General features: G+C 34.3%; 1 protein-coding gene across 5 annotated transcripts in view; it reads right to left on the reverse strand.

Annotated features, from left to right (window-relative positions):
- The window catches only part of LOC106661928 (fibroblast growth factor 17-like), a 121100-nt gene that overhangs the window by 88957 nt on the left and 12473 nt on the right, over positions 1–19670 (reverse strand). For 2 of the 5 annotated variants that reach the window (XM_024227925.1, XM_014385691.2), the window contains exon 2: positions 14387–14468. The exons of 1 other annotated variant lie outside the window; for it this stretch is intronic. Coding sequence is in view for 2 of the 4 variants with exons in the window: in XM_014385691.2 (XP_014241177.1) it covers positions 14387–14397 (11 nt within the window). In the remaining 2 variants the exon portion in view is untranslated. Of the gene's footprint in view, positions 1–14386; positions 14504–19670 lie in introns of all 5 variants that reach the window. 2 more of the 5 variants (XM_024227924.1, XM_014385690.2) reach the window with 1 other exon arrangement.

A 19670-nucleotide genomic window follows, 5' to 3' on the forward strand; every position in this document is an offset into this window, starting at 1 on the left:
CAGAAACAAAAAATTTATTCAATTACAACCACAATTTTTTTTAAATGAAATGTTATCAGTATATTGATGATTGGTATGGTTAACGACAATCTTAAAGTTTTCGAACAACCTACCACAAGTCTTCAATATTTATTAATGTTGTCATTTGTGTTACATGTAGTTCTCACTTTTTGTGACTAGTTTCGTAAGAAAAACATGGTCAATGCTAAAACTGCATATTGTGTTTAAATTGATCATGGATGAATTATTTGTTTTAAGTGTGTGAGTTTACTTTAAAGCTTCCAAGAGACTTGTGAGGCGTGCTCTATAATTTGTTCTGTACGGATCATTTTGGTAGGTCGCTTATCCTCATCTTGGTTGGCAAGAATAGGGTAAACAAAATAACCGAAAACGACCGAATTATAAGTTGCATAGACTAATACTAAAGGGGGGGGGCTTACAGTGGCCGCAACGGTTTAGGCGTTGACACGGCGCTCATCACTGTAAGGTAAAGGTCCCGGGTTCGAATCCAGCGGCCCTAAATTCGAACCCGACATACTTACAAATGGGCTTTTTTCAAAAACATCGACACCCCGAGGGTTGATATGACCTCTGATGTTGCAAAACCTCGTAAAAATACACATCTGGACTTATACTCAACTTTTATCGGTGAAAATTTTATTTTTTGTAGGCCTTATTTTGAGAAAAAAAATTAATTAAACTTACGATTTTTCAACATTTGGGCGATCTTGTGCCATTTTAAAGAAACACGTATTTTATTTCTGGAAAACATATTTTGAGAATGTCACAGGATCGCCTAAATGTTGAAAAATCATAATTTTTATTTAAAATTTTTTTTCAAAATAATATCTACAAAAACGAAATTTTTTATAATATATAAAAAGAAAAAGACGGACAATAATAACGAAGAAAAGAAGGCTAACTTTTATTTCTCAATATTTGCAATAGCATCAATGTCACAAAAACGAAGAAAAGAAAGAAAATACACACACTCCTCCGTCAAGCTATCGGGAATATATTTCCCTCATCAGAACTTTGAAACTTTATTAATAATTCACGAGGTAAACAAAAATGAATAAAAAGTCCAAACATACTCCATAAAGTTCATACTTTGCATTACTGTAGATAGATGTTCATATTTGTTAATCTCGTGGTTTATTAATAATTTTTACGGGCTGTATTCCTCGAAAGCTAGACGAGAACTGAGTATTTTCTTTTCTTTCAAATATGTCGGTAGTGGATTAATAATTTATTAAGGATATTGATTACAAATCATTTATCTCTTTAAATGCGGAACGTCTTTGTTCAACAAAAATCACTCTTTTTTTTATAAATGGGCAAAATGAATTTTTTTAAATTTGGATGGTCGAACTATGATGGGAAAACAGTAGAAATTTTGTCTGCCTCTATAATTTATAAATTAATTTAATTGCACAACGTCCCATCCTAAAAACATCGAAATTGGTTCAAAATTAATAAGAATAGTTAATTCAGTAAGCATGTATACATTTGCACTGTCGATACATACATTTTAACATGTTTACATAATACTGCTAAAGTCGATGGTAAATGTTGGCCTGCTTTTACTTACGAGTTAGTTCTACACTGAAGATGGCACAAAGCCGAAACGCGTATGATTGACACCGCAACACACGATTGTTGACGATCCCAATAAGTACATTTTAAAACGTTATTTATTGCTGTAGAAAAGATTTAACATCTGAGACTAGCAGGCATAGAAACTGTTCATTTCTGTCTTCTTTTAGTAGCTCTATTTTTTTAAGTATTATTATATATTTATTATATATATATATATATATATATATATAACTTTATAATAGGATTCTGACTTGAAATTACTTGTTAGAACTACCATTTAAAAGACATAGAATGAGGTAAAATACTTAGAAAGTCGAAGCTTTCGAAATCTTGAAAAAGCACCAGCCTTAAGAAAGACGAACGTTTTTATTGCCCCATTCTCCATCTATTTTTCTTTATTTTTTTTCTAAACGGTGCCTATTAATTTAAACCAATCGCTTTCGAGTGCCTAAAATTCTATTTTGGAATTTATTCAATCGAACGACCTGGAGAGAATGATCGCAGACCCCTTGCGACGATTTACGTCGCCAGATGACGCCTCGAATTTTTGGATTTTCATTTTTCTGTAAATTTTTTATTTGTACGCAGCCGGGGCCAATAAATTGAGACATTTTATACCCGGCTTATAAAAGCTTCCATGGCCACTTAGGAACAAAGTCCGGTTATAATTCATGGACAAATCCGCGCGGCAGCGGCCGCTCTATAAATTAAGCCCATTGAATATTTTACCGTCAAAACTAATGGATTTTAGTTCACACAAATAACGCTGCAAATAATATTTGAATACATCACCAGCGATTTATAGGGTCGGCCCCGTTTTGATGCTTTACGATGCCGAAGGAATTACGTCTATGTTCTAAATATTTTCAGACCTTTGAATGGGAAACGTCATTTCACTGAATAAACACCCCCACAAAAATTGATCATACTTTCGAACCAATAATTTTAAGTAAAGCCCTTTTATTTTGCTTCAGATTTTGTCCTGTGAAAAGAGGGTGCAAATCCTTCAACAGAATTTACCAAAAAAGGATAATTCTTTTCCAACTTCACTGTCCATCAACAATCAGAAAAACCATAATTTTAAAACAATTATATTTTAAATAGTTCCCATTATGATGAAGTGATATATCCTGTATTTTTTAATTATTTATTTTTTATCAATCTGCAAATAATGCAATAAAGCTTATATTATAAGGGGTCTATTGTCTTACATGAACTTATATGTTATAAGTTATTATATTTTAATTAAGGTTTTTAGTTGAGATGAAAAAAAGTTAATGGCACGAGCGGGATTCGAACCCACGATCTTCGGCTAGATACGCCGCTGCTCTACCACTTGAGCTATCGTGACCTCGAACCACTCGGACATCAACTTCCTATCTCAACCCCACCTTATGAGTTTTCCCTCCTTTTTGCCATTTTTCATCTTTTTCATCATTTTTTTTTTTTCATCTCAACTAAAAACCTTAATTATTTGTAATGATTTAATTGGTCAAGCGGACCACGAAATTAGTGAATTTAAAGAATTAATATGAAGTACACTTCACTAAAGCTCTCCGTCGCCATTTCAATTGTCGTCGAGAATCCAAACCGATTACACGACATTTGAAAAATGGCAAAAAGGAGGGAAAACTCATAAGGTGGGGTTGAGATAGGCAGTTGATGTCCGAGTGGTTCGAGGTAACCATAGCTCAAGTGGTAGACCAGCGGCGTATCTAGCCGAAGATCGTGTGTTCGAATCCCGCTCGTGCCATTAACTTTTTTTCATCTCAACTAAAAACCTTAATTAATTGTAATGATTTAATTGGTCAAGCCGACCACGAAATTAGTGAAGTTATTATATTTATGTAAACATAATGTATAAATGTGCCATTAAAGGTCTGATTTCCTTTTGTGATGAGTGTTTTGATTTGTTTCTCGAAAAAAAGTAACTTTGGTCTAAACCTTATCCCAAAACGAACTAGAAATTTGATTGTTTATTATTTTTCACACTTCCTATCAAACGCCACTTTTTACGGATATCATTCTAATAGCCTCAAAAGTATTTGTTTATTATGAGATACGGAACGAAGTTAGAAAACTTTGTTTGTGTTTTGTAACATAGTTGGGTCATCAAGATAGTTTGATGAGTAAATAAAGGTGTGTCCGCTGAACCTGCCCCCCTACCGGAATCTTATTTATTGCCCCTCTTCAATAGATTTATAGATTTATTTGAAATAGGTATCAAATAGTAACACTATCAATAGTTTCTCAATATTTGTCGATTAGGATCACTCGAGATAGCCCAAAAAATATTTTCCGAATCAGTCAAGTGATCTTGAAATAAACAACTTTAATTCTCCAAGAGAGGCAATAGAAACAACACTAAACGTTTTTCTGCTAAGATAATTAATGCTAGTTTGTATTGGATTAACATGTCAAGTCATGATTAATACATGTTTGGCGAACCTCCTCGATTATTCTTAATTGCTCACTTCCTGGTTTCTCGAATTTTTAGTTTTAACGGTATAAAATTATGGTTGGAGGAAAAGAGGTTTTATTATTCAATAATTTTATTTAATGGTTTTTTTATTTGGCGTTTTAGTGGGATCAATTCATTTGAGCTAATAGCATCCACAAGTTCCAAAAATTCTTTTTCGACGTTATTTTAATGCCGGGATGACGCATTCCACCGTCCGGGTTTTAAATTTACATATTTCGGCTTACTCTTTGACTATAGTTTTGTTCGCTTTTAAGCGAAAAAGGGTGAGAAAGTAGAATGGTCATTGACAAATATCATCGAAAAAACTATCAACGAAGTAATGAGTAGTGTTGCATTAATCCTTCTTGTTCGATCAAACTTCCTATCATCGCTGGGTTGCGCTATCAGATGCGTTCGGCACTTCGCCATCTTCAATGTGTCTATGTCCGACTAAGCAGACCAAAATGCAAAAAACAGGATTCAGTATGAAGCCTACAGGAAGATTCAGCGGACCACCGTATATGAGATTCATACCTTTGAATCATAATATATATATGAATGGGATAAATCAGACATTGTTTATTTTTCATTGTACTGCACACTTGGGAATTAAATAATAACACACTTGGAAAAAAGGATGTTCGGTGAAGTCACAACAGAACGACAATTCTTGAAGATTTTGTCGAGCTTTCGACAATTATATAGTCATCATCAGGGCCTATTTATTTTAGGAAAATATCGCTGTTAGAACATATATATCATTAAAAAAAATTAAAAAACAATTATTTTTCTTACTTTAACTCGATGTATGTTGAAATATATCTTGCGAACAAGAAACTGCATTTATAATAAGATTATTTAAAATTAGGTGAAGTTCAGTAACTAAACATTAACAGTATGGAATTAATTAACAACAATAAAAACAACATAATATAAACATTTTAAAAAAACAACGTGGTCATATAGGTTACCTGTTAAAATATACATATACGTACATGCCTCTTTTTTTAATAAAATTACTTTTTTTCTGTTTTTTCTTCATTTTTTTTCTTTTTTTCTTTTTTCTTTTCTGTTTTTTTCTTTATCTTTTTTTATTTTTTATTTTATTTTAACCGAGGTAACCTGTACGACCACGTTGTTTTTTTAAAATTTTTATATTATGTTGTTTTTATTGTTTTTAATTAATTCCGTACTGTTATGTTTAGTTATTGAGCTTCACCTAATTTTAAATAATCTTATTATAAATGCAGTTTCTTGTTCGCAAGATATATTTCAACACACATCGAGTTAAAGTAAGAAAAATAGTTGTTTTTTAATTTTTGTTAATGCTATATATGTTCTAACAGCGATATTTTCCTCAAATAAATAGGCCCTGATGATGACTATATAATCGTCGAAAGCACGGCAAAATCTTCAAGAATTGTCGTTCTGTTGTGACTTCACCGAAGATCCTTTTTTCCTAGTTGTTCAACAGCAGGTTGATACACCATCTCGTCTTTAAAAACAAACTTTTTATCACTGATTTATTTTACAACCAAAGAAAAACACTTTTACATTTCACACGATAGTTGAATGGACGGACTTTCAAAACGCTCTCATTGCCTTTTAAGATTTTCAGTTGATACCCCGATAGGGAAATGGGGTTGTACGAAGTCTTCTTATTACAATATGCTCCAAATGATTTTTAATAAACTCCCACGTTCTTATCAGGGTTTGCTCTAGTCTAGCAGTGTTGACAATGATAGAAAAATGTAAACAGGATCGAAAACGTGGGAGAAAGTTTTGTTAGAAATTTATTACGACTAATCGATCCCGATCTCCCGTTAAACGGCGTTAGATTAAATTGGAACTAATGTGCTAAGGCCCTGTAATTTCTGAGATAGCCGCGACCCTCTTTTTCGAGGAGACATTTTGTCTACGGATTGCGACACCCTCGAATCAAGTCTTATCACGGTGATAATGAGACCAATAATAACATGTTATTATCTACATATAAAGCATTTTTTTAACCCTCTAGATTTACCCGTTTTAAATTCTTTTTAATCTCAGGCCGGCTACGGCTCGAGTCCGCGTCCCGTCTCGCTCTGTATGCACATTTGGAAAAGTACACATACGCTTAGCTAACACTATTTATATGCTTTTCACATTCCCTGGGGTTTTTTAGAGTTCAAGGATGAGTTAACCTTCACTGACGACGCCACCTCAGATTGAAATTGTTGAATAGGCAAACAGCTTCCTAGTACATGGTGTTTCTATGGAGAAATAGAGGTAAAGGACATGAAACTTTCACTTAACCGAGAGAGGAAATTTGACAGAAAAAAGCGAAGGATGATGAAAATACTGTATAGGAACTGAGATAATTGTACTGACTTATAAAATGTTTATATGTTTATATGTCAAACCATACGAAATTAAAATCCTATTTGCAATATGACTTGATATGTCTCTGTTTTCTGACACAAAAAAATAGTCAGTTACTTACTTGTGACAAGAATTTATCTAGTTCCATAGCACACAATGCCATAATAAAATTTGATGTTCATCAAAATCATAGATTAGTATTGTACCAGCTGAATTAATCTATGGGCACTCCAGAGAAAAAAAAGTAGAATAGGAATAACAGCTAAAACACGTGAGCCAGAGTGATCCAGAATTTAAGCATAAATAATGGTATATATTTTTAACCCACTTTTAATTTTTTTGCAAAGTATGGTTCAGATGAAAAATTAGTGTCACAAGCGGGACTCGAACCCACGATATCCGGGTAGACCGGGTTGCAGTAGTAATAATTAACCTCAAGTCATTAATTTGTTCATCGTTGTAAATCGTAGTTTATATTAATGAGATATGTAGAATATTATATAAAATTACATCGGAATAAAGTATATTTCATCTCAAATCCATAAACAAAATAACAAGCCAATTGAAGGGGGCCGGTTAAAGGCGTTGAAAGTCATCGGTGAAACGGTCCCGGGTTTGAACCCCAGAGGTCCTGAATTCAACGTAAAAATGGGCTTTTTTTTTTCAAAAAACATCGGCACCCTGGGATATATGACCTCTGCTGATAAAAAGAAGCATGTTTGATTCAGCTTACTCTGCCCAAGAGGAATCTCTTCGGTTCGGGTTCGCCGCTCTAAGAGTGACGAATGCTAAGACACGTGTTTGTTCCCGGTGCGGGACGCGCTACACATCTTTTTGTGTTTCTCATTGTGATTCTACGATTATTTCTCCATTGAGTACTCGCCGCTCGAAGGACAAGGGCGTAAATTATCGCGATGTCACCCAGCCCGGCGTGAAGATTTGAAAAAAAAAGGTCAAAAACTATTTTGTGGAACGTGCGAAAGAACAAAGATCAAGATGCAAATCCTAGCTGTAAAACCAATGGGGCGGGTGGGCTTCGTGTCAAAAGCCGCAGGCCGCCGTCTCGTGGTTTCAATTTAAATATATAGAACTAAACGACTCACTGAAGTTATGACTAGTAAGATGAAAATCATTTCTTGAGAGATTACAAATTAATGAAGTTGATTTTAAAGCTGGTAACCTACTGATGTTGACAAGGTAAAATAAGACCCCAGATTTCCTTTTTTATTTAATGAGCGACCTAATGTCATTACTTGAAATGACTACGCCATCAACTAAACTATACAAACTACACAAATTTCACGGGGTTGATCAATATTGATGAGCTCCCGAGAATTCTAAATAAAGAAAATTCGAAAAACTGCGTACATCAGAAATGCCATAAAAAGAAACTTGAAAACCTGAAATTGACAATTTCCCCTATTTGAGATTAGTCGTGATCATGCAAAGTACGGCCAAAAAAATCAAATAATTTCTGTCATACAGGAGGGCTTAAGCGGGGAACACACTTCCCCGACGCAATGCAACTGAACGTGACCAAAGTCACCGGACTCAAATCAAATGTCCAATTTTCCATAAGATTGTATTACCTCGTGCACATCTGCCCGAAGCCACGCAACGCAACCCTACTCTACGCTACGCTATGCGACCATGTCCAACCCATTGGGTGTCGTGAGTCAACGTCAACGTGAGACAAACCCCTTTACAATACAATCAATACCATTTAAATGTTATTTATTATTTTTATTTATCACCTAATTCACATTTTATTTTTTATATTAATTTTATAAATATTTTTTAAAATTATTTTTAATTATTAAAAATTCATGAGTTATGCTAGGAATCAAACCCAGAACCGCATGCGTGGCAAATACATTGCGGCTAATTTTTCAAGTTGTTATATTCTAAAATAATGTAATTTGCGAAATTTAACTCAACCACTTGGCCATCGTGGTCCCCGATACAATGAAATATCTAACGAGAAAATGAACAAAAATTGCTATTATTTGTCAATTTTAATTCAGAGCTGTTAATGGGCTAACATAGATGTATGTTTAAAAAAATATTGTTTAATTTTTTTCTATTTGTAGATCGATATTCCAGGTCTGTTTATTTACGGCCTCTAAATCCTGATCATCCACCATTTTTAAATATTATAAACTGACGGAATTATTACATATGCAACAAATCTGCATTGTACTAACATAAATATGATTCCAACCATACCCAAAATGAATCGAAATTAGTTTTAACAAACCAAGCTAAACCTTTACTTACATTGTAATGCCTGTTAACCCGTTGGCCTGTAAAACCTGTACGTACATTGTAATTGTTGTTTTTCGAAGTAGTGTGATAACTGAAAACTATTTACTTTGCAAATTTAATCACAAAAAAAAATAAGTACAGTAAGTAATACAGTATAAACTTAGAAGAAGCTCAATAACATTAAATAATTTATGCACCTTGTTTTACTAACATTTTTATTTTTACCACTTACATTCAAGTTATTGTAAAATTATCGAAATTAAGTTTGGATCTTAAAGTATCAAATACTAAAAATCTGACTAAAATAATTGATATTTTATCAATTAGATCAATCGAGAGTAGATCGTGCTGATGATTAAATAAAGTTCAAAGTAAATGTTCAGGAAACCTCTTTAATAGTTAATAATTATTAATTATACAGCAACTGTCGTATTTTTAAACATCTGAATGGTCTGTATTAATTTTTTTTTTTACTTCATTTATTTGTACCTACAACCAGCAGAATGGATTTCAATTTATGATTGTGGTATTACGGGCATTATAGAGCAACCTACCCGTAGTGGCTCTGGATTAATAAAATGAAATTAATTATTTAAGACGTCTCTTAACCATGTTCTATTCAGTCGCTTACATGGTATTGTGGGGAATGGAGCAATCGTATTTGTGTGTTAGTGTGATTTTGTAATTTACTATAGAAACGTCTGTAATATGTTTTGATTTGATTATGTAAAAAGGGGCAGAAACAGTTCATCTTGGAATATTGGAATATTTGGCCGATCCATATGCCTGGCACCAGTACATTCAAATAGGTTTAAGCAGGTATTAGTATATCGAAAGTATTGGTTTTAATAATAATTTTAATTGTCGCTTGAGTAGGTAATAAAACATTTTAAATCGTTTGTTGAGTGTCTGTAGTGTTAGTCAAATGTAAGCCCTAAATAGTCAGCATTTTCGGTTTGAGGAACGGGTGCATTATGTAGGACAAGTCTCACGTCGGATTGTAAAGTTGATATTACTTTGATGGGGTTATACTTTATTTTCCAAAGATCGCTCCATTTTTCAATTGTTGATATAAGTGAAGTATAAGTAACATAAGTGAAGCTTGCGTAGAAGAGGGATGATTTGTTAATATGGAGTCATCCTTGGTAAGTGCATTCTCATTTGTGTGCATATCAGAAGTAAAATAAACAAAATTAATAAATACATAAAAATAAAGAAAGAAGAATTATGACAACAATTAAAATATTTAAAATGCACAATTATACTTCATAGCGGCAAGTCAGTGCATAGCAACATTTCTAAATATTGTAAACATGGACGTTTTGAAAGTTTAATCTTTTTGTGCGCAAAGCACCTTGGTTCGTAGAGAAAACAGTCATAGATCATTTTTTGTACATCATATAACAAATTATCATCTAAAATGTCTTCTATCAAAATGAATTGACAAATAGGTTAGGGGACAGCGGCGACCGAGAGGTTATTGTGTCCGACCTGTATTGCCACGCTTTCGGTCCTGAGTTCGATTGGAATTTTATTTGAGATTAATTTGTTCAAAGTACTCTACTGTGGTTCTGACCCTCTATCGACACACTCAACGCGTATTTAACGTTACCCTCATGTGTGACAAGAATGACTTTTTTACCACTAGGTTAAGAAACGAAAATAGGCTGACCGCACACAAATAATTATCAATATGAAAAAGGTGATGTCAAGTCTCTCAAAATCACAATAATTTTATGATACACATCCGTAATTTAAATTTATTTATTTTAGACCTAGTTTGAAAACGATTTTGTTTAAATCGGAGAGAAAAACGTGGAGACAAATATTACAAAATTAAGCAAGGAATTCAACATTCTACCTGCCGAGATAGATCTCATGCCCAGATTTTGAAGAAAAAATCTATTTCGAAAAAATTTATTTAGAAACAATTCCAACTAATTAGAGCTTTACTATTTTTCTTTAAATTCAATTTATAGAGCAGGGGAGAAGTAATTGATACCGGCATTATCCAATTGGATCAAAACCGCACAAGTGATCATTGGATTCTTCTTAAGGCTTCCATTAGATTAAAACCGAACCCTTTACCCCGCCGCAAGAGCTATTTTTAAATTTCGATCCCCAGGGTCCAAAAGGCGGTACCAAGTCGTAAACCCAACCCGTGCGTGATATGAACGCATCCATCACGGCGCTACCGGTTCTTCCGTTTAGCCCGATGGGGTTCTTATTGGATCGGGGACTTAACATGCTTTAACGACTTTATCGAGAAGAATTACCCATCCAGCGGACAGGTGAGTACCTGCCTATTATGAATGTACAAACAGTCCGTTCAACAGTCGTATATTCACCAGCGTTCTGAAAGCCAGTTTATCAGAACAAATTAAAATAAACCCTGATTACCTGGTATCCCAAACATAAATTTTACTCTATCGTTTAAAAAAAACGTTGAAAGTAAAGGTAAATTACTAAAAAAATAATAAGTGACCACACAATGTCTTTCATGTAATATTAAGCTCCAACGACAGTTCAAAGTACACAATACATTTTCATAAGTTCTGCTATATGAAAATCTATATTGTGATATAAAATTTGACAGAAAAAATGCCTAATTTCTCTACTTTTTTTCAAAACCAAGGATACTAAACAATAATAATAATCAAGTGTATCGAGTAATAATAATAATCAAGTAGCAATTATTTAATAGATCCACTTTGATTATGTACGTACTAAACCTCGTTTACCCTGTCTATGACTGTTTATCATTAATTATTGTTAATTATTTATTAATTTAATACCCTTATGTAATGTAGTTATACGTTAAAATTTTTCCTTCTCGCCCTGCCATTTTTACAACAATATTTATTTAACATCGTTGCACAGATCTTCATAATAAAAAGAAATATTGCAATAAAAATGTAGTAGAGCAAAAAGCTCTCGAGAAATATTTTGACATGATAATGAACACAAATATTATGACATAGGGTAGTTTTCCGGGTTTTTTTTTTTTTTTTTTTTTTTTTTTTTTTTTTTTTTTTTTTTTCTATTTTAATAGGCTATCAAGCTAGTGAATTATTTTCTACAGTTTTTTAGTTTAGTTTTTCTTAAATAGCAATGACAAAAGGGACCAGATAGGATCGTTTGACTGAGACTACGTCAATAACTGAGTAAACTGGTTTCGCAGAATTGCATTAAAAAATGAAATATAACAAAATAAAAGGACAGGAGAATATTTATTAGAAAGAAACAGCAATTAAACAATATTATTAAGCTGGTTTAAAGATATCCCTGTCAAACATGATCTATAAAATAATAACAGGCATGGATGCTTAAAAAAGGTATTAAAAAAAATTATTATGCTATGAATTGTAAAAAGAACGAGTATGATCAGCGAGAATAGGCGGACCGTAAATATATAATTTAAAAAACCTTCACTCATATATGATAATTTTACTGTCTTGAGAGTTTTTAAAAAATATTAATGTGTAACTACGAGAGAAATGCATTTCAAAAATATGTTTTGGGCAATAAATATGTTAGAAAAACTTAAAAGTTATCGAACTAAAACTTTAGAAAGATGAAATGAAATCATGCCAATAAGATTAATATAGAAACATCAAGGTCTATGGACAAAATGAGGAAGCTACGTTGAAGAGCGGGCGTGACAAAGTCGACACGATTTGCATTCAACAACCATGTAGCTCATTGTCGTATTACTCTTATAAGCAAGTTTAACCTTGCCTAAAGAAAAAAAGAAGTGTAAATGTAGTACAATTTTCTAGCTCTTTTCATGATCCTTGAAGGCAACGGCATTAAGCAACCGGTTAGTGAAGTCATATTTTTTTCAGTAAGTCGTTCAAGCACGGTTCAAGGGGCAAGGGATCATAAAAGACAATACTTTTGCCACGTCAAATGAACAAACAAAACTCCGGGCTTTCCAAGGGCGATCCGACTTGGCACGGCGTGCGTGGTTTTTCATGTTTGCCATGGCTTTCTATTGACGTTAAGTAGCTATGTCCGTAAACGGGCGGACATTCCCATCGGGCAGGTCGATTTTTACAACGGGAGCTACGGTTGTTGAAGTCGTTTTTCAATTATCACTGGGTGAAATGACGGGAGAAAAACGACTCGGAGAAACGCTTTGTGCCGAGGTGTCACCGGGGGTCCGAGTGAGTCTTCTTTCTGACCTGTAAGTCAAACAGCGGCCTGACGTGCAGGTGAGCCAGGTATCTGCTGAATGAAGCACTCGAGGCCATTGTGGTCCGTGCTGACCGGGCTGTTGTTGTGTCTGCACGTTCCGCTCGCGTAGACCGTCATGGAGGATCAGCGGATTCCCGGATGGGACTCGTCCTTGGTATGTTCTTGTCCGACAATTGAAAATACTCAGAAGGGGGGAAAGAATTTAAATGTAGCGAATATTTTAAATTGGAAAAATAAAAAACTATAGACATTTCAAAATTTATTATTAGCTTCAAAAGAAAATTTTATAATTATTCTCCGTTATCTCTTGTCAGTCAAGACCAAAATTATCTGACATGTTCTGGGTTTTTAGAGGCCTTTTCCGGTTCGCAAATTCTTGCCTTTTTTAGACTCTCGTTCTTCAATAAATGGGTCAGAATCGATAAAATGAAAAAGACTTGATTTGGTTAAACTTTTAGTTTTTCAATGTTTATTTATAATAGTAGTATAGTTTTCCGATATTGTCACACAATACACTTTAATCGCCAAAATAATTCTCTCTTTATAAAATATTTTATTTGGAATTATAATTTTTCACTTAATTTATTATCAAATCAAAACAATAAATCCGTTATGGAGAAGAGGAAAATGCAGAAATATTAAAAATGTAGGGAGGAAAAATGTTGTGTGCCGACTATGACCTAGCCATTTGCCGGTAAAAAAATAAATAAATAAAATAAACCCATTATTTTATAGCGTAAATTATCAACTTATTGTGAACTTGAAATATACTACCCAATTGGTTTCGAGAACAATGGTTTAAACCACCAACCAGCCATGTTGTTTTCAATGAAAAAGCCATGATGGGCTATGCCGGGATTTGGGGAATTCGAACTTCCGAGTTGAAAGAAAATGATTAGATGGATAAAATTGAAAGTGGTCAGAAAATATTTGGTTATATTTCAAGAGAATTGAACATTTTGGTGACGAACCGTGAAAACAAAATGGGTTTCAGTCTCAAACCGTACACCTGTTAGTTAATAAGAAACAGATTATATTTTGAATTCTATTTGATGCCAGTGACTATTCACAGAACTTTATTTTTTAGGTTATTAGAGCCTTAAATAATTGGTGACATTTGAATGAAACTCTAGGTTTAACGCATATGGTCTTTTGACAATACTGTCTGTTGATCTACCTAAACAGGTTTCGCCTCGAATCAGGGAAAATATTGTTTGCTGCCTGTCATTTTCATATATTATGAATTGACCAAAAATTCTAAACAAAGCCATTGTTATTTATTAAAGTTTGAAGTGATAGAATTGGTGAAATTTGAACTGAAACACAGATCTGCGGTGTATGATCTGACATTTAACGAACAATTATCAGAATTTTCATCCGTTTAAATTCACTGTTATAAAAAATTTAAAGACAGTTTCATAATTCGGTATGCTTATTTTGTTAATTTTTTCAAAGTTTTGACTTGTCTGTTTTTCTGAAATATGTTGTTCATGGAAGACTTACGTTGATTGCATTGCTCTACGTGGGTCCCGTCATCTCTTCCTTTCCATCCCATCTTCAGCAACCTCAGACCGCTACCAGGGCTCTGAAGCACAGCTCAAAGTCAATTTCCAAACACGACTACGGGGAAAATAAAATAAATAAATAAAAATAAACAAATAAAAACAAACAAAAAATTTGACAACTGCGATGAAAATTGAAACAAATGCTGGGGGAAAATCTCTATGTTGAAATATTATCCAAAGCATTAGAATTAAATATATCTTTGTTATTTAAATTTTGGCTCATGTATAGGCCAAAAAATTTAAATTTACTTTAAATTTTACTTAAATAATCATCATTGATAAATAATCAAAACTCCTCATAAAGTTTTCAAGGCATTTTAAATTAGAGGGACTCGTCTATTTTAAGCTTGGTCAAATTGCAAAAACAATTATTAAACTAATAAAACGCAAACAGTAATTAAATTTTTTTATTATTATAAGTTTTTTTATAGCAGAAATGTATGTACAAATTAAGCATATGGACAGAATGATAATTAGAAAGCACAAGCGTTGTCTCAAAAGCGTAATTTTTCACCCGTTATCTTCTTTGATCATTAAAAATATCATGTCCGTTTCGGCCTATACGTATATTCAACAGTTGAACGTGTTAAGTTATAACACGAACAGGTGTAGCGAACCAACGTGATAAATAGCAAGGGGGAGAGACGACCGATAGATTGAGACGTCTTCTCGTCGGAACGACCACCTGTTAATCGTAATCCACCCTCGGTAATGATTTCCTCGTGTTTATTGCCTTGCAGGTGTTCCTTCAAGGGGAAAACTTTCGTTGAGTAAATTGACTGACCATTTAGTAAGAAATTTGTTGGGGGATGGTGAAAAAACAAAAAGTAAATCGTTGGACTGTGCAGGTCAAGGTAGATTTATGTCAACTGTACTTGCAATTGATGCTTTTTCTCGCTTTAAATAATGTTAAAATGCTGAATAACCTCACTTGATAATTCAATATCCACTTCTCAAAATGGTAAAAAGGTCATTGGTTTGTTGTAAATTGTACCAAATTTTAGCATATAGTCTTATGTGAGCCATTTGGTTAATTTTGATGCATTTAATATATATTGATACATTATTTTTTTATGTATCTTAACACAGCGAAAACATTTTTTATTAAAGGTTAAAGCTTTGTCTTTTCAAATAAATTTTATCTAGTTAAACAAAAAACTCAACGTCATACAATTTTATACTTAATTAATGAATTCACAAAATGTTGGTCTATCATGATAATGGAATCGTTTCCAGTGAAAACTGAATTGGTAACAGCGCTTTTCTCCCACTGCCTCCACCGATAAAAATGGATAGCACGAAAGGGGGCGTCTGTTAAAAGTGAACCTGCTGAATTAAAAATGGATTGACATATGAAGAAGGCTTAGAATTATTTAGTAGCCCGTGAAAGCCTTTCGCCCCTTTCCACAAAGGGCGAAAGGGCAGGAAATAAAAGGAAGGCTCACTCCTCAGTAATTCATAATCGAGCCGAAGACCTTTCAGAGGGCCATGACCCCATCAAATATTAACCTTGATCAATGTACGGCACAGTGATTTCAGGGTCAATCAGGCAGTGTCAATATTTATGGTCGCTATGTAGAATTGTCGTACGTTTGTATAGAACGTCCATATAATTTATGTATTACTGTAATACCATACATTATTTCCTAAACAAAACAATAAAACAAATCGTTGGTATTCGGTAATTGATATTCATAAAGAATTTTTAAAAATAGCATGTCAACACAGATCTGGTAACTGGTTTTTTCCACAAGACATTTCACAGGGATCTTGTTAGTAAACACGATCAAATTTGCCATCCATGATCAGGTAATAAATTCCAATATCTTGTTTAAAAACTCGGGAGATTTCGAGTAGACGCATAGCTCGAATACTGTATGGGAATGGGCGGATTATAGAGGGGAATAAGCCGATTTCCATGAGCCAGGAGCTGAAACCAGAGGTCAGAAAAGAAAAAAAGAACACATTCTTACTGTCACATTTTTTGAATAAAAGCCTTTAATAAACTTCGTTTTTAAATGGAAAAGTCATAGGATATGGTGGGCCTTGCGAGAACGGGAATTTTTTCGAAGTTTACGCCGAAACTTGCTGTTTTGAGCGGGCTTCACCGGAATTTATGGGTGGGCGTATCACGAAATTACTTTCATGTATAAGAAAACCTTACATGAATTTAAATGAGCATTTATTTGCAAACCAAAGTAATAGCAACGGGTACAAAAATTGAGCAAGTATTGGGTTTTTCAATAAATACACTAACTCAGATATATAAATAATAATGAAAAGACGAGAGAATGAGTGAGTGAGTGAGAGAATGAGTGAGTGAGTGAGTGAATGAGTGAGTGAGAGAGGGAGGGAGGGAGTGAGGGAAGTGATAGAGAGAGGGAAGAGAGAGAGAGAGAGAGAGAGAGAGAGAGAGAGTGAGAGAGAGGAGAGAGGTAACAGAAAAAATCTATTTAAAAAAAAATCAAAAAGACAGATGAAAATGGGAGAGATGATGTAAAGTATTTTAATATTTTAATAACTAAACAGTTCTTTCTGGAAGAAAAAAACAACTGTTAATAATTAATTATTTAATCATTTCGATTGTTATTACCTAGAGTGAATTACTCAAAATATACATATTTTTATTTATATCCAAATCGGACAGATCCGTCAGACCGTGGGGTAGTGTGTAGAGCAGCCAGCTTGTGCTGGAACTCTCTCTTTTTAGTTTGGACTAGGTAATGGTCATGATAGGAGGTTACGAGGTCCACGTTGTTGTAGACGGTGTCGGGAATTTTAAGGGTAGGACTTTGAGAAAAGACCTTTTGCTCGTGGATTAAGGTGTATGTAAGGAATTTAAGAACATTTTGTACATGGTTAAAGCGTTAACGTAGAAGGTAGATCGTGGGTGGTAACGTAGGTTCGAATCCCGTTCGTGACACTTTTTTACCAATACCTTACATGAAGATTAATTAATTGAAAGAAGAAGGCAGCATTGAAGATGTACGTATTCGTTGGAATTAGGAGGATTCGGCCGAGCCCCATAGCTCGATAAATCGGTTTAATGAGTGTTTTCTAAGTGGTAAGTTTGTTATGTACGGTTAGTCTTGCTTTCAGTTCAAGTAGGCATCTGGAGATGTTCATGTTTTTTTATTTCCTGTCTTTTTAGTCTTGTACGTCGGTTCTATGTGCTGATATCCAAGCGGATTTGGTTGGATGGAAGGATTATCTTCGCGCTGGTTGGCAGGTCTGACGTCTAAGCATAAATTTAATCCTTCACCGAGTGCACTAGTCAGTAAATATCCAAGCTCGCCATGGTAGGCTTGGAGTGTATGGTCGGACGCGGGTGTCGTAGGATGTGCTTTGTGTGTTAGGATTGCGTACATGATTGGTACTAGGACACTTCCTTGCAGAACGCCAGCTAGCCGAAAAATCGGAGCCAATTCTCACATTAACCCATCTGAGAGGAAGGATATCAGGATGAGACAGTACGCGTGAAGGACCATATTATGTTTAAATATGAAAAAGATATAGTATCGATTATTCTAAAACCATGTAGAACAGTAGAATGGAGGGTTCAAAATATAGTAACAACTTTACAATTAATTAAGGTTTTTAGTTGAGATGAAAAAAAGCTAATGGCACGAAAGGGATTCGAACCCACGACCTTCGGCTAGATACGCCGCTGCTCTACCACCTGAGCTATCGTGACCTNCGATAGCTCAGGTGGTAGAGCAGCGGCGTATCTAGCCGAAGGTCGTGGGTTCGAATCCCTCTCGTGCCATTAGTTTTTTTTCATCTCAACTAAAAACCTTATTTAATTGTAAAGTATTAATTGGTCAAGCGGACCACGAAAATAGTGAATATAGTAACAACATTTAGTTATTTTTATGGCATAATAAACTTAAAATAATTTCAGCGATTCTAAATTAATTATCATTAATGATTTGTAGGGATTGTTGTACCACAAACCGATTCTAAGATCTAAACCTTCATAGCACATATCTTGTTGTCAAAATATATTAAAAATAAATCATATTTAAACAGCGATTGATGGTATTCCAAATGGCCTACTTAGGAGGTGTTTAGTTTTTTGTATTTACTCGTTTATTTTTATTTATTTATTTTTAATTAACAAATGTTATAGAACTTTTTTGTAATGAATAGGCAGCGGCGTCGGTCGTTAGCGTAACCGCAAAAACCCTATTCGTCAGTACGACCTTTCGGTCGCGTCGATATTCTCTAGGGCGACCTACATCGTATAGAGCTATAATTTCCATGGTGGAAACTACTAAAAGCCGAATATTTTTATACTATATGTTTTACCTACATGTTAAAACAGCGTTTTTTTATCTAAATAAAAATAAAAATGTAGGTCTTGGAAAAAATGAAATAATACCCTCGAGAATACGATATCGTAATATTTTTATGAACCATTAATCCGGTTTATTTACTATTACAGCCGTCTCATTAGGATGTTTCTCGGTGGGCGTTATGGCATTTTTCACTCGGGACGAAGATGACTATCTGGAATGTATGTCGCCGCGGCTCGATTTACACCCATTTTGGGTCTAGGTGGTCTCCCGGAGGACGGCCAGGAATGCTCCTGGGGGTTTGATGCAGACGTTCGGGCTACCGCTCCCCATTGTCCGCCGTGAAATCGTTTCTTCGGGGTGACAAAAGTGGCCGGGCCTTCTCCCGTTTAAATCACCCTGCGCCAAGGTAGAAAAAGTGTCACATATATTCGCCCCACGGATCACTCTCTCTCTTTGGAATTTCTCTTGCTCAAAATCTGTGAAATTTCAACCGGGGTATAGTACAACACGTAAAAATAACGGAAAAAATCATAGCACTCTCAGAAATTAACCTTTTTAACGTCCTATGCTTTGAAGATTACCGAGGCTGATTTATTGATTATTTAAATTTGAACACAGTCGACAATATGAATCGATAAAACTTCAAAGTGATAACGCTAGGGGTTAATTGACTCCCAATACCACGCCATAATGTTTAAAAAAAAGCCCGTGAGGGTTCTTTAGCAACACCAGTAAACAGCCACAAAAAAGGAGCAGTCACTGAAACAAATTAAAGACTCACATCTGGTGAAAATTCATAGCAGGATATAGCAGCCAAAATGGTCTAGAAAGTCTCTTTTAAACTTACTACAGACCTGCTGCAGCAATGCTGCGCTTATTGCAGGGCTGTTACCTGAACTCTGCCGACTCAACTGGCGTTTAAGA

Source organism: Cimex lectularius, unplaced genomic scaffold (assembly GCF_000648675.2).
Source record: "Cimex lectularius strain Harlan isolate CLEC.00 unplaced genomic scaffold, Clec_2.1 scaffold59, whole genome shotgun sequence".
NCBI classification, from domain to species: Eukaryota; Metazoa; Arthropoda; class Insecta; order Hemiptera; family Cimicidae; genus Cimex; species Cimex lectularius.